The 16,631-nt window shown below is 43.8% G+C and overlaps 1 protein-coding gene across 1 annotated transcript in view; it reads left to right on the forward strand.

Moving 5' to 3' along the window:
* The window catches only part of Itpr (Inositol 1,4,5,-trisphosphate receptor), a 365,063-nt gene that overhangs the window by 21,303 nt on the left and 327,129 nt on the right, over window positions 1–16,631 (forward strand). The window contains exon 3 of the mRNA XM_080270492.1: window positions 14,690–14,805. Coding sequence (XP_080126618.1) covers window positions 14,690–14,805 — 116 coding nt within the window. The remainder of the gene's footprint in view (window positions 1–14,689; window positions 14,806–16,631) is intronic.

Here is a 16,631-nt window from a genome sequence, read left to right on the forward strand (position 1 = left end):
CTAAGAGGGTGTATGTAGGTGAGGTGGAGGGAGGGAGAGGGAGAGGTAGACCGAGGATGAGGTGGAGGGATGGAGTTGAGAGGTATATGAGGGAGGGGGGGGTGAGTTGGGGGGAGGGGAGTCAAATGGTGGGTGACAGAGTGACTTGGAGGTGTTTTGTCTGCGGCCACCCTTTGCGGGACTAGGGCGTCGGGCTATAGATAGATAGATAGATAGACATAGTGCAGTACAGTACTGCACAGTGTACAAATGTATCTTCCATCAATGCCAGCACTTGGTGAGTATATACTGTATAGTAGTACACTGTACTGTATTACTGTACTGTATCATTACTGTGTTGTATCTTATGCTTAGTTTTCATGTTTTACTTATGGGAAATTTTATAAGATAAAGGGTTGAGACAGATAATAACACAATATCTGGCTTGATGCTGGATGTTGAGCTGATGGCTGGGTACTGCGCAAATTCCGGTGTTTCACTGTATTTGGCATAGCACTTGGCTGAATTACAACGGATAATTGAGAGTTTATACTGTACAATGACATTAACCTTGCTCTGTCTTCATTCCATGTTTATATGAATTACTCAGATTGAGGAAATATGTCTATATAAAATCAGATAATTTGGATGATGCAGCAGTTTCTGACCATACCTGAAGAGACTCCAGGTTGGGTCAAAACTGCCCTATTTTCTGACAAATGACTTTTCTGTAAGTAGGTAAAATTCTTCCCAGTAACCAGTTCCTTTATGTATGGTTTCTTTTGTGTTCTAGCCATCCTGCTACCATATACTTCTAGTCCAACTCCATTCTCCGGGTCTCTCAGGGTCTCTGTAGCTTACGAGAGAGAGAGAGAGAGAGGAGAAACACAGTAGCCTACCTCATATATTTCACTTCCCTCCCCCTCTCCCCACCACCACCACCACCACCATCACTGCACAAGCAGACAAAACAGTCTTCTCACTCATCCATTTGTCCTCCTATCACCTGTGACTTCAGTAATAATAATTTTCACTCGACATCTGTCTCATTTCAAAGCCTTCCGCTGTCCTGATATCAGAGACCTAATACTGAATTCAAATTTATGTGGAAATAGTTTTGTAATTTACTCTGCTTTGCTAAATTTAACAGACTGAGCCTGGGGGTCTTATTTAATTTTTATTCATTTATTTTATATTTTTATGACACAAGTCAAGAGTGAGAGCAGTGGAAATGAGTTATTTAAGAGGAGCCTTTGGAGTCACATGGAGAGATAGGTTGACAAATGAGGATATAAAGGAGCGTTGTGGTGTGGATGTGGATGTGATAGGAAGCGTTAGGAGGAATACACTGAGGTGGTTTGGCCATGTGGAGAGGATAGAGAGTGAAAGACTGACGAAGAGAGTGTATGTGAGTGAGGTGGAGGGGGGGGAGAGGGAGGGGGAGGCCTAGGATGAGATGGAGGGATGGGGTGGAGAGGTATATGAGAGAGGGGGGTGTGAGTTGGGAGCAGGGCAGTGAAATGGCAGGGGACAGGGCGACGTGGAGGCGATTTGTTTGTGGCCACCCCGAACGGGATTGAGGCATCTGGCAATAGATAGATAGATAGATGATCACCTCTTAATTTTATTCAGCTTCAGAGAGACTTTGCAAAATGGAAGGGTCAGATGTAGCCTTGATAAACTCCTTCAGTATGAGAAACCTTTCCTAGGTTGAATAAAATTGTCTGATTGCAGCAAGAATTTAAAGAGAGAGAGAGAGAGAGAGAGAGGTTTCACTCATATTCAGGGGTTAAGACATTTTAACCATAAATACAAATAAGGTGATCATTGTTTAGTGTTAATGTATAGAAAGCAAATTTTAAGTTTCAGTTGTTGTAGTGTAAATCCTGGAATACTGTATAAGGGTCTCAGGAGGCATGGAAATATAGTTTCTCACTGTGTGGGCATAATATAGTAAGTTTTTGTTTTAAGTTGCCTTTATTGATGTTCTATTATGCCATTAAAACAACAGTATGTTAAAGAAGAAATACCAGTTTTACTCAGTTCACAATATCTCGGCGGTCTCACCCCTTTTCTCTCCAGCTCTCCAAAGCCTAAGTTAACTAGTACTTTCAGTCCTACATACAATATACTTTCGGTATGTAGAACCAGTTGAGGGAAGGGGTTGATGATTTATCTAAAAATTCAATACAGTATAGCCAGTGATCAGTAGGAATCCAAGTTTGATGTACACCAAATCTTGATTGGTGGATATCTAATGGAATTATGCATCTTCAATTTCATATAAATTTGGTTTGGGTTCGTACTGGTATGTTGGTATTATAGAGATTATTACTATATTTTCAATCAGTAATAGCAAAACAAAAAAACAACAGCAATTACTCTTTATTTACCTTCATTTGGTGTGGCAGCTGTGTGCCCTCACTATATTGACCCTTGGTTCAACCTCTTACCTGCAGTTTTAGATGCACTGTGTTAAGGCAGTGTAAAGTGAATGGATCTTGACTTTGGCATTCTTTTGTTCTGCTTCTCCTTGGAATAGAAACTTATATGAGGGCTTCTTTGTAATGTAAAAAATGTATGGAAAGACATTGTGATGTATTGGAACAAATTAAGTCATAAAACAATTGCCTGTATAATGTAGAAAAACACAACATTGACTCCTTCAGTTTGTTGATGTATGTATTATTATTATCTCAGTATTACGAGTATTATGTCGAGAGAGAGAGAGACTTTTCGGACTGAAAGTTATGTACCTCCTACACCATCCTTTTCACTAACAGAGAGCATTCCTAGTTTGATTTTACATAGTTAGGAGATAGCAAGAATAATCTAAACAAAGCGTCTTTGGAGAGAATAGTTAATCTTCATCAGTGGTCAAAATGTATAAGAGAATCAGCAAGTTATTTTTGCATCAGAACGGTTGTGAATGCCCTAGGTTTGATTGATTCCACTCCAACAGTTTGTAGATACTGTACGTTGTTCCGTGGCCGTTAGGGAGGGAATGTGTCAGACGTGAAGGGGAAGGCTTTTAAAGGGGAACCGTTGATGGAGGGATTGTGGCAAGGAGTGCTTGACAGAGGGGGGGGGGGGATTCTGTTGAATAGTGAAAGAAAAATGCAATAGGTTGAAAGGTAAATAGGAGTGAAGAGGTAAATGTCGTGTCAGTAGAAATGGAAAAATCTGAGAGAGAGAGAGAGAGAGACGAATTTATTAAAAGGAGGAAGAATTTGAGAGTTAATTAAGAGGACAAGAGGAGGGGGAGGGGATGGCACTGGATGAATGGAAAGCAAGAGGGAGGGAGGGAGAGAAGGTTGGAGGAAGGAGGAAAGAAATGGAGGGAGGAGGGGAATTGTGAATGAGCAGAGAGGGAAGGAATGTGTGAATCAGGAGAGAGCATGATGGAGAAAAAGAAGAGAATTAGCATAGAAAGACTGATAATGGAAGAAAAAGAGCAAGAGGGAATGTTTGAAAGAGGAATGAGAGAAGGAAGGAAGTTTATGAAGGAGGGAGAAGGAAGGAGAGGTGGGAGGAGGGAAATAGGAGAGAAAAGAGAAAGATAAGGTGGGAGGAAGGAAAGAAAAGAGGTACTGTGTGAGTGATGAAAGAGTAAGGTGAGAATTTGTAAAATATCATCCACTCACTTGATGTAGTTCTGCCTACTTCCTTAGCTTTTATCATTCTTTTTCTGTGCCTGCCCTCTTCTCTTCCTGTTTCTTCTATCTTTCCTGTCACTTCTTATTCCTTTTCATTCCTTTACAGGTGGCTTTACATTGACAAGCCATGGTTTCCTGTAAGCTAAGAAACCATTTACAGTGCTGGGTGGTAACCATATAACCAAACCATACGTGCTCCCTACGTGTTAACAAGTGGGTTGGTGGAGGGTTGGTGCCACTTCCTGTAAAACAACTAACTCAGTGTCAAATGGCCACCCTTTGCGGGATTATGGTGTCTGGCAATAGAGAGATAGATAGATAGGGAAGTTGGAAGTAAAGGGGGAAAGAAGGAGTAAGAAGGGAGAGAAGGATGGCAATGTATGAAGTATAGTAGAGAAGAGGGGAGGCAGTGATAAAGAATGAGTGAGCGATGGAGGGTGTAATTGAATGACAAATAAGAGGGGTGAGGGAGGAGGGAGGAAAGAAAGGAAGGAAGGAGGAGGGAAGGTGTGAATCAGGAGGTAAAGTGAGGAGGGAAGGAGGGGGTATGCGAAAAGAAAGGAGATGAGGAGAGGAGGGAAGTGGATGAATGTGTTGTGAATAAAGAGGGAGGAAATAGTAGGAGACAAAGAACATAAGAAGAGAGGATAACTGCAGTAGGCCGGTTGACCCATGCTAGGCAGCTCCTTGAATAGTAACTGAACTACTAGAATGAGATAAGGATAGCAAAGAAGGCGGCTCTCCCCCGCCCTCCAAACCCTCCAGCCGAAGCCGGCAGGAAAAAGTCAGAAAGAACACCACGCAGTATAGAAAAACTAGCGTGGACATTTTACAGGAAAGTGTGAAAGGAGAATAGAGACTATCATAGTGTAACCTGAAAAGGAAAAATTATGAATTAGTATTGGTTATAAGATTTTCTTTTTTCTATATCCACCCCTAATTAGTCATATGCTTATCTAGCCTATGCTTGAAACTCTTAATGGAAGAGGCAGCAACTACTTTACTAGGTAGCTTATTCCATTCGTCAACCACTTTATTACCAAACCAATTTCTACCTATTTCCTTACTGAAACGGAATTTTTCTAGTTTGAAACCATTATTTCTAGTTCTATCCTGTATGCTCACTTTAAGTACCTTGCTAATATCTCCCTTATTTATACCCTTCATCCACTTAAACACCTCAATTAAGTCTCCCCTTACTCTACGCCTCTCTAGCGAATGCAGACTTAGTCTTTTCAGTTTGTCTTCATATGACAGGTTCCGGACGTCATATGAGAAGGAAGTATGCTTATCACTAGAGATTAATGGAGAGGAAGGAATATATGATTGGAAAGCAAGAGAGAGAAAATGAAAATCAGTGAATCAAGAAAGAAGGGAGAGAAAGGAGGACAGATGAAGGAAGGAGTGGTAGTGAATTATTGAGGAAAGAAGGTTGGAAGAGGGAATGATTGATTGCGGAGAGAGAGAGGGGGGGGGGGGCATTCACGCGTAAGCAGGAAAGCAAACCTAACTTTAATAGAAGAGAACCATATTTAAAGCCGTGCTCTCAAGAGGACATTTTCGAACAATAGCAAGTCGAAGGGCAACAGCAAGAGCAATGAAATTCTTCCAGTGTGATCACGAATCGTTCTTTCCCTGCGCGCGCGCGCGAGCGAGCGAGAGAGAGAGAGAGAGAGAGAGAGAATGTTGGCACGTGACGAACTGTCCTTCATTTCTCCTTATTGAGTAATTTGGGCCGTACTTGAAGAACAATAATAATGATAAAGGCACACGAGGCTGCGGCATTCTAGCTATAATCATACAAAGGAAACGGAATGCTGACAGAAAACGTTTATGGACTTGCAGATGGTTTGTCGGAAGGGGAAGTGAGAGCATAATTTTATAAACTGATGAGAGGTTAGTTTTGAGAACTTCGGAACCATAAGACTGTTAATAGGTCACACCAGACCCAAATATATTCATCTGTTGAGTCTTGTTTCGCCTGGTATTGAGAAACAGGATATCATCATGAGGAAGAATGTTGCTATAGTTCATTCAGTTTTGTAGTGGTAGGTGTTTAAGGCCCGACTCCTCGGTCCGAGAACTCCTAGCGTGTAGGGGGGTCCTCTTTCGAGACCGGGGGCTTAGTACAAATAGGAGAGAGGCAGGACACAAAAACTCTAGGCAATAACCTTTACACGTGTATTACTTAGTCAGACACAAGACAAACAGCAGATAGTACAACACAGTGTTTGGTCAATTATAACTCTTACAACTAGATAATCAGTATCTCGCAGGATACTAGTTCAATATGCACTGGTAAGAACACTCTAGGTGTAGTGTACAGGATTAATATCGCCCAGGGTCTCTGTGCACGTGGGGAAGTTGGAGGTGGGTCTCACGGGGGAGTCTAATTGTATTTATAGTAATATAAAGTGGAGATTATTGTTAGTGAGTTCAACTTATTATTTTCTGATAGCAAGGGGATTTTGGTAATTTATCATAACACGAATCAAGGTTTCTGCGCACGTGGGGAAATTAGAAAAGAGGTTCACTAAGGGAGGGTGTACAGTAAGGCACTGGGGGTCTATCTATCTATCTATCTATTGCCAGACGCCTCAGTCCCGTTTGGGGTGGCCACAAACAAATCGCCTCCACGTCGTCCTGTCCCCCGCCATTTCACTGCCCTGCTCCCAACTCACACCCCCCTCTCTCATATATCTCTCCACCCCATCCCTCCATCTCATCCTCGGCCTCCCCCTCCCTCTTCCTCCCTCCACCTCACTCACATACACTCTCTTCGTCAGCCAAGGTGAAAGTAAGTTGGAGCGGCCTGGGACTCTGATAAAGGTGTCCCGAGTTCGACCCTATGAATGTCGTGGTTTGCCTCCCTCCTGGGGGTAGGGTTTTTTTTTTCAAGAATACTCCCCCAGTATCCCTGCTTGTCGTAAAAGGCGACTAAAAGGGTTGGCGGAGGGTTAGTGCCCCTCCCCGGGAAAAAAAAAAAAAAAAAAAAAAAAAAAAAAAAAAAAAAAGCCTCGAACAAGGACTGACCAAACGATGACGACCCAGGACCGGACAAAGGACTTGGTAATGGCTACGTGGAATGTAAGAGGAGCGAATGATGAGGTGAAAGAGAGAGAGATTGTCCAGGTGCTTGAGGGTGCAAAAGTGGATGTATGCGGAATGACTGAAACAAAATGGAGAGGAGAAAGTGTGAGAGAATGGGAGTATGGATGGGGTATATGTGCAGGAGTAGGTGAGAATGAGAGGGCAAAGGAAGGAGTATGTATAGTTGTGAGTAAAAGATGGAAGAAGAGCATAAGACAGTATGGATCAGTTGGGTCAAGGATTGTGTGGGTAAAGTTGAAAGTTGGAATACAAATGTGGGCGATTGTGTGTGTGTATGTGCCGCAAGATCGTGCTAGCAGAGTGAGAGAAGAGTTCTGGACAAATGTGAAAGTGTGCATGGAAAAGCTTGGAAGGAATGAGAGAGTGTTTTTGATCGGTGATATGAATGGTAAAGTAGAGAATGTAAAGGTGGATGGAATAGTTGGTGAGTGGGGTGTGCCTGCTGCGATAGATGAGAATGGGAGTGCGTTAGTGGACATTTGTGCTGGGAGGGGGTTGGTGATAGCCAATACCCTCTTCAGGCATAAAATGATCCACAGGTATACATGGCAAGTGATGAGAAGGGTGGGTGGTGAACTGAATGAAAGGAAGGCAGTGATTGATTATGTATGTGTAATGGATGCAAGAGCTTATAGAGGTTGGGGGAGTGGACTTTCTGACCACTACTTGGTGGTGGCCAGAATTAGGATACAAGTAAGATGGAGGAATAGAAGAAGGGAAAGACGAGAGGAAGGAGTAGTTGCAAGGAGAGTGAAAAGGTTACAAGAGGATGAGAAAAAGGCAGAGTATAAGAGAGAAGTGGAGGAACGATTGGGCAAATATGAATTGGAGGAGATGGGGGACATGGAAGGTGTGTGCAGGATATTTACAAAAGAAATATGTGCAGCATGTGATGTGGTGTGTGGGAGGAAGAGAAGACGGAGGGGGGTGCAAGGAACAGCATGGTGGACTGAAGAGGTGAGACAGGCTGCGGCACAAAAGAAGAAAGCATACAATGAATGGATGAGAAATAGGGGCGTGGAAGAAGTTGAGAGGCGGAAGAGAGTTATATGTAGAAAGAAAGAGAGAGGTGAAAAGATTAGTAAGAGAGAGTAAGAAGAGAGTGGATGAGGAATTTAGAAGGAATTTGAGTGTAAAGTGGAGGGACTGTAAGAAAATGTTCTGGAAAGAGGTGAAGAGAGTAAGACAGGGTGGAAGTGAGGTTAGCAGGGGAGTGAAAGATAAAAATGGTAGATTACTAGTGGCACTGGGGGTTGCGTTATATTTATAGTAATATAAAGTGGGGGTTATTGATAGCACGTTCTCTTTACTATTTTCTGAGGGCAAGGGATATTTGGATAATTTACTAAAAGGAATTCCACGGCTTGAGTGTTTCACTGATATAATATGAAGGGCGTCGCACTATGAGTCTGGTTCACCAACACTGGGATTCTGCATTTGTTATTTACTATTCTGCCCCATAGTATATTAGATTATTAGTCCAACTTCACGTAAACACTTGACCTGGTACTCGGGGTGAACTATATCATCCCGTCACTGTTACACTATACTTCAGGGCACAATCACAACGTCCTGAGTCACTATACGGTGGGGGCGGCGGGGAGACACGCCGGCGACAATTCTGCCGGGACTGGGACACGGGCACGAGACGACACGCAGGGGCGTCGTCTCTCGTCCGAGGCTGCAGGTGGCGAAGGGGCCTGTACTTTCCGGGCCGGGAACAGGCATGTGGCCCTCAGGACTGTGGCCGAACAATTCCAGGAATCTCTGGCTCAGGTCTCGGCTGGAGGTGGAGGTCCTCCGCCGTCGGAGCATAGGGAGGTCCCGCCCGGGCATTCTGTGGAGGGCCTGGAGCTCCCAAGGGCTGCGGCCCCCAGAGCCAAGCAGCGCCGTCAGGGAGGGGCTGCGGCACCGACCTGAATCAGGGTTCGTCAGGTGGGTCTTCTCCAAGGCCAGGGGTAGGGAGCAGAGGCCGGGGGTGACAATAGGGCCTCTCCAGTATTCTCCTACATCCTCTGCGTCATGGGTCAGGATACTCGTCTCACGCTAGGGCGGCGGGGCTGCTATCAACTGCTTCTGGTTGTGGAGCCCGGCTACTGGCCGTGGCTTCCCAGGGGCGCAACCATAAGGCGCCGAGGCCCGGCTACTGGCCGTGGCCTGAGAGGGGGAATCAATATCAGCACACCTCTGTACACCTTCGGAGCGGCTACCGGCCGTCTGATGAAGGCGGGAGCAGCTACAGGCCGACTTGAGGGCAACACCTTCAGAGCGTCTACCGGCTGTCTGACGAAGGCGGGAGCGATTACAGGCCATCTCCTTCGGCTGGTGTGAGGAGCGGCTACAGGCCGACTCGGGGGCAACACCTTCGGAGTGGCTACAGGCCGTCTGACGAAGGTGAGAGCGGCTACAGGCCGACTCCTGCCGGAGGGGTGTGGAGTGGCTACAGGCCGACTCGGGGGCAACGCCTTCAGAGCGGCTACCGGCCGTCTGACAAACGTGGGAGCAGCTACAGGCCAACTCCTGTAGGAGGGGTGAGAAGTGGCTACAGGCTAACGCCTGCCGGAGGGGGTGTGGGGCGGCTACCAGACGTCCCCGGAAGAACACCTTCTGACGAAGGCGGGAGCGACTACAGGCCGTCTCCTGATTACCCTCATGTTGGTGGTGTGCCGATTCTTTAGCGAGGGGCGGGCGGCTACAGGCCGTCCCAAGATGGAAGACACCTTCGGAGAGGCTACTGGCACACTCCTTAGGAAGGCGAGAGTGGCTACAGGCCATTTCCTGAGGGGCTCTGATCGGAGCTGGACAGACAGCTCCACCCCGATCTGATCTGGTGGAACCTCACACAAAAGTTAGTGCAGGATTCCTGCTATGGCGACGGTGAGGCGGCTGCGCGTCATAGGGGCGCAATGCCTGGGCTGGTTTGTGCCGATGTCGCGCTGAGTCTCGCTGTGCTGCTGCTGCTCCTCTGTGGGGTCCTGGTGGGGGTGTCGGGGAGTTTCCAGGGGCACTATGCTGGATTTCACGTATTTCAAGTTTATTGGCCCAAATTTTCGTCCTTTTACAGCTTCTTTCACGTAGCTCGTTGTTTGAAATTCAGACTGTGACAGTATTACAGCTTTCCAATCTTTCCATAGCACTTCTTCGTAACCAGCCCAGTATTCTACTGCTAATCCATTGTTACAGCTCAGTTTTTAGTATGAAGAGATGGCAATTTAAGGACAAGTTGTAGTGAATAGAGTACCGTATTGTAGGTAATCCTGAACACGGCGGGAATGTATATAATGGATAGCGAAGCCTACATCCAGCATGTAGCTGCTACTGTGCTTTTAAAAATGCCTGCATATTTTATCCATAATAATACTGTATATAAAAAAAAGTGAGCACTATAATTTGTATGATAAGATACAGTATTAGCTTGTATTTAACATTATTACTGTAAGTCTTGGTGCTAAGACAAACATAATCGTCTTCAAATCTTTCCTCAGTAACTGTCCCGAGATTCTGGAGTTTGCTTTTCGATTAAGAAAGATAGAAGATTAGGAAGTAAGAATTGTTGCTTGAAAATTTCCTTGTGTGACCACGTTTTGAGAGGGAGGGGGGGGGGATGAAAGAATGGAAGGAAGATATAATAAGTGTTATGAAACTAGTAGCACATGAACTGCGGCAATCAAAATCCGTTATAGCATAATACAGAACCCAGTCTAACGTTATCAGCCATCCAGTCCATTACTGCCTCATCAAGCAATGTGGCCCGTGCTCAGGCCCCATCAACCTCCTTGTTGCCACACCGGGTAGAGCGTCTTAAACTGGCCTTATCAATACAGTACCATATTAAAAACCCATTATAAAAAAGCAGATACCCCAGTTAGTCCATGCAAACAAAAGGACTGCTAAGAGTGACTTTTGTAGGGACGAATATAATTACTTTGAACTAGCACCTTGTTTCGAACAAGATCTCACTACACCTTGGATTTGAACTTAATAATTCTCTCAGTACCATGACCTACGATAGCATATATATATATATATATATATATATATATATATATATATATATATATATATGCTGTATAAATTTACTGTTACTGTATTTTTTACTTTCGTATGCTCAGTTCCGAAATGTCAGTGAAACGCAGATCCCGATTTTATTTTATTTAAGTACATGATGATGATGGAATGTCTCTGGCCTTCCTGTATGGCTGCTGACTGCGTTCATTAGAATGGGATGGAGGCTGACCATACCTCATTACTGCAGGCGTTTCATTCATTGCCTACAGTATTTAGAGTTTTGCATTCCACTTTGCGAGTTAGGGCTTCAGTATACAATCTTTAACCTTATTATCTCCAGCCGATTTCATTCAGCATGAGATTGGGATGGTTTGCGCTTGTTTAGAGGATGGAGGAAGACAGTTGGGCTCGGTAGGTGAGAAGTGTGAACGTCGCGGGTTGGTTTGCGAGAGGCAAACCAAAAAAGACCTGGGACGAGGTCATAGAGTGTGACCATAGGGATAAGGGACTGATTAGGGAGGCTGCCAGAGATCAAGCTGCGTGGAGAGCCACCACTAGGTGTCCAAGGCCGACGCATGCAAATAAACGATACGATGCGATTAAGACCTTGCATAATAAGTGGGTCCATGAAGTAAGTGTGTAACACCATCATGAAAGTCTCTCCCTTGGTAAATGAAATGCTATGGAGTTTTCAGTACTACAGCGATGAAGCACAGAAGTACTAGATAGATCTGGACCATACAAGGCTTTGCTAGATTGAAGTACCATTAGTGTGAAGTTCTTAAGGAAGCTACGTTGAAGCACCGTGTGAAACTGCATTAGAGCAAGCACTGGTTCGTATTCTCGTCGATTCAGGAAGCACCCTAACATCTTTTCCTAAGCGACTTATTTTTCTTATTACACCGTGCATTCCTTTCTTTGTTACATAATTAATTTCAGTATCACAATTCTCTCTATATATAACGTCCAAAATTGTAGTAACCAGCCGTATCAAAAAATAAATCGCTATGGAAGAGGTGCTAGGGAGCCTCCTTAACTAACTAATTTCCTGAGGGAGGTAAAACGATGCATCCTGAGCACCTTTGCTTTAAAGCACATTGTATGAAAATAATTAAGGTGTGACTGACTGACCGGGCCGCTCCTAGCGATGCTCCCACCTCTAAAATAGGTTTCGCAGTAAAAAGTTCCCGTAACAGGTTAGAAGATGCCTAGAAGTAATTAATCTATCTGTATCTGTCTATCTATCTATCTGTCTATCAGTTGCCAGACGCCTCAATACCGTAAGGGGTGGCCACAAACAAATCGCCTTCATGTCGCCCTGTCGAGGGCCATTTCCCTGGGTTCGGTCTTTGCGGTCCGAGGCTGTCACGTAGGAAACACATGTTTGTTGGTTATAAGGTTACCACCCAGCGTTGTAAATTATTTCCTGGTTTACAGGAAATCATTTGGCTTGCCACTCAGTGTAGAGATGCCCTAAAATAGAGTACCGCTACACCAAGTGGGTGGATGATGGACGCCCCCCACTACACAAAAAGAGATCGCAGAAGATAATATAATAGGTCGTCATACCGGTACTTAGATTACTGATATTTGTCGACTTTAACTTCCTCAGGACATATTGTAAGCGACTTGGATATTTGGTAACACCTTTTCCTTAACGATTTATTCTGTACATTACATCTTGGTGTAATCACGTAGGCCGGTTAATGATGCAGCTTTTGTCAATACTAAAATAGTACAAATATCATACAAAGAGGATGTTCAAGTTTCATATGCAAAATAAATCACCAAGGAAGAGATTCTGTTACCTGTGATAAGAGTCCCCAGTATGAGAGGTAGTCGGTAACTAAAGAAAATATATATTGGCTGTGGCTAGAATGAAAACATAGAAACCGTCATCACAGCTGTGGTGGGGGTGGTAGAATGAAAACAAACCGTCATCACAGGTGTGGTGGTGGTGGTAGTAGTAGTAGGAGTGATGGTAATAGTAGTAGTGGTAGGAGGAGGAGAAGGAGGAGTGATGGTAGTAGTAGTAGTAGTAGGAGTGATGGTAGTATTAGTAGTAGTAGGAGTGATGGTAGTATTAGTAGTAGTAGGAGTGATGGTGATGGTGGTGGTGGTGGTAGTAGGAGTGATGGTGGTAGTGGTAGTAGTGGTGGTGGTGGTGGTGGTGGTGGTAGGAGTGATGGTGGTAGTGGTAGTAGTAGTAGTAGTAGTAGTAGGAATGATGGTGGTGGTGATGGTAGTAGTAGTAGTAGTGATGGTGGTGGTGGTAGTAGTAGCAGTGATGGTGGTGGTGATGGTAGTAGTAGTGATGGTTGTGGTGGTGGTAGTGATGGTGGTGGTGGGTAATAGTAGTACTAGTAGTAGTACTAGTAGTAGCAATGGTGGTGGTGGTGGTGGCAGTAGTAGAAGTGGTAGAAAAAGAAGAATAATGTACGGTATAATAGGCAAAGTACATCGCTAAGCAAAGGGTGTTACATAACTTTCCAACCCAAAGAGAGTACGAATCTGGACCTTATTCTTCCCAACTAAGACTCCAAAGCACCTCAGATTTTTGCATTAACTGGTACTTTACTATTTATTTATGAGTTGGAGATTGGACAGCGTGATGGCGGAGAACCAAATGACACACACACACACACACACACACACACACACACACACACACACACACACACACACACACAGATGAATTGATAGATAAATTGAGTGGTTGACGGATAGAGAGAGAAGCAGATTGCCTCGTTAAGAAAGCTGTGATATCAAGCCCCATATTGTCTTTTGTGATTATCTTTTCATACCTGTTTTCTTTTTTCTTTTTCAGACATATAAGAAAAAGTTAAGGTATAATACGCAAAATAAATCGTAAAGAAAAAGTGCTCCGATGCCTCCTGTCCCATGTAACCACAATGTTCATGTTCTTACCTAATTGTATCTTTACAGGAATGAGTCAAGCTCGTACTGTCCCGTGTCTTAAACCATATTTATCGTACATATCCTTAAATTTGTGAATTGTTTTGGCACACACTATTTCATTCGGTAGTGCATTCCATTGATCAATTGCTCTGTTTGGGAAACTGAATTTCCTTACGTCTTTATCACCTCTCTTCTTATGCAGTTTTTTGCAGTGTCCTCTTGCTGATGCTTCTCCATATGTTAAGTAATCATTTATGTCTATTTTCTCCTTCCCTGATATGCACTTATATAGCATTATCATGTCACCTCTTTTCTTTCTCTCCTGTAGTGTTGGTAGATTCAGTTTATTTAGTCTTTCTTCGTAGCTTAGGTCCCTTAAGCTTGGTATCCATCTTGTAGCGGCCCTTTGAACTTTTTCTATCTTGTCTATGTGTTTTTTGAGATGAGGACTCCAGACTACTGATGCATACTCCAGGGTTGGTCTAATGAATGATGTTATTATCCTTCTTAGCATGTCTTCATTTATGTATGTGAATGCTATTCTCATATTTGCAAGCAGTGTATACATGTTCCATACCTTCTCGCTGATGTGGTCAGCCGGAGATAGTCTGTTATTGATAATCACACCTAGGTCTTTCTCTCTTTCTGATGTGTGTAGGGTTTTATTTCCTAACTTATAATCCCAATCAGGTGTGTGTGTGTGTGTGTGTGTGTGTGTGTGTGTGTGTGTGTGTGTGTGTGTGTGTGTGTGTGTGTGTGTGTGTGTGAGAGAGAGAGAGGCAGACAGACGGACGGACGGACGGACAGAGACAGACAGACAGAGGTGTGTGTGTGTGTGTGTGTGTGCGTGTGTGTGTGTGCGTGTGTGTGTGTGTGTGTGTGTGTGTGTGTGTGTGTGTGTGTGTGTGTGTGTGTGTGTGTGTGTGTGTGTGTCTGAGGGAGAGAGAGAGTGAGTTTCCACACCCCTGTTTCTTCGTGGTCGTCATATACCCAGCCTTGTTTTCTTTCTTTTTCAGATTGTTTGTTCAGCATCTGCCCCAGCAACCGCTACTCGGCACAAAAGCAATTCTGGAAAGCGGCGAAGCAGAGTGGAAATTCATCAACGGACCCCAACCTCCTCAGTCGCCTCCATGTGAGTACCAAATACATAGAGCCACAGACTGTTACATGAAGCCATAGACTGTTATAGAGCCACAGACCGTTACATAGAACTACAGACTTACAGAGCTGCAGACTTCCATAGAGCCAAGACTGTTACATAGAGCTACATACTGTTACATGGAGCTACAGACTGTTACATTGAGCCACAGACTTACATAGAGCCACAGACTTACATAGAACTACAGACTTATATGAGCTACAGACTGTTACATAGAGCCACAGACTGTTACATAGAGCCACAGACTGTTACATAGAGCCGCAGACTGACGTAAAAAGGAGCGGCATGATAATCTCTTTAATATCAGTATAGCTTTTGATTTTTCCACGTGATTACTCAGCTCTCATCAGAATCCGTTTTTAACATTACTGACCAGGGTTCGTGTTTTCGTCGCTTGATTCTCCCTAGCACCACCTACTTAGCGATTTATTTTTGGACACGACTGATTAATATACATCTGCGTGCCATTTATCCAGCGTATGACGATAGTAGAATCATGTATAAAAACGCGCAACAGGGTAGTCCGGTGTAATGAGCAAAATAAATCGCTTAGGAAGAGGTGATAGGAAGTTCCTTTAGTGGACGAGTATACGGTCCTAGATAATATCCTTGAGAAACCAAACTTATTAGCGTGGGGTACGGTACTGCATCAGGTGAGAGGCGACCATCATCCACTCACTTGATGTAGTGCTGCTTACTTCTTCCTTCACCTTTTATCTTTCTTTTTGCTGGGTCTGCCCCTCCCCCCCTCTTCCTGTTTCTCCCATCTTTCCTGTCACTTTTTATTTCTCTTCTTTCCTTTTCAGATAGCTCCCGTCTTCCTATTTCTCCCATCTTTCCTGTCACTATTTCTCTCCTTTTCAGATAGCTCCCTCTTCCTATTTCTCCCATCTTTCCTGTCACTATTTCTCTCCTTTTCAGATAGCTCCCCTCTTCCTATTTCTCCCATCTTTCCTCTCACTTTTTATTTCATTTCTTTTCAGATAGCTTCCGTCTTCCTATTTCTTCCATCTCTCCTGTCACTTTTTATTTCTCATCTTTCCTTTTCAGACAGCTCCCCTCTTCCTGTTTCTCCCATCTTTCCTGCCACTTTTTATTTCTCTTCATTCCATTTCAGATAGCTCCCCTCTTCCTATTTCTCCGAATCTTTCCTATCACTTTTTATTTTTCATTCCTGTTTCTCCCATCTTTCCTGTCACTTTTTATTTCTCATTTTTCCATTTCAGATAGTATTACATTGAACAACAAGCCATGTGGGATTTCGCAATAGCCTTCGTTTGTGGTGTCAGAATGTTTCGCGTGACGGCTGCTCTGATACGTTTTTGATCTGTAGCCTACATTGATACACAGACCACACATACCTTACGATCCCAATAAGACGATCTGTCTTTTAAGGGTGAAACTTAAGCTTGGTCACGAGAGTATGAGAGAGAGAGAGAGAGAGAGAGAGAGAATTCTTGTTGGTTTAGTGACTCCTCTTGGCCGAGATTTAACACATTGCACCTTCATCATCATCTTTTACGTTACGAATGCAAACTTTGTGGTTATTGAAAAGGAAGTACGAGTGTATTTTGTGGTTATTAAAAAGAAAGTATCATGGAGGTGTAAAATATAGAATGAATCGCTCAGGTAGATATGTTACGCGAATACCCCCCGACTGAGAGTATTGGCCGTTAAAAGATCAGTTATTGAGAGTTAATCCATTTACTGTTATGTTTTTATCTAGTAAATAAAATGAACAGTATTACATGGAGTTACATTATTAGTTAGCAGGTCAGATCCCTATACTCCGTTTACTC

This window comes from Coenobita brevimanus, chromosome 41 (genome assembly GCF_032717465.1).
Source record: "Coenobita brevimanus isolate Jiangsu-jjx chromosome 41, ASM3271746v2, whole genome shotgun sequence".
NCBI lineage: Eukaryota > Metazoa > Arthropoda > Malacostraca > Decapoda > Coenobitidae > Coenobita > Coenobita brevimanus.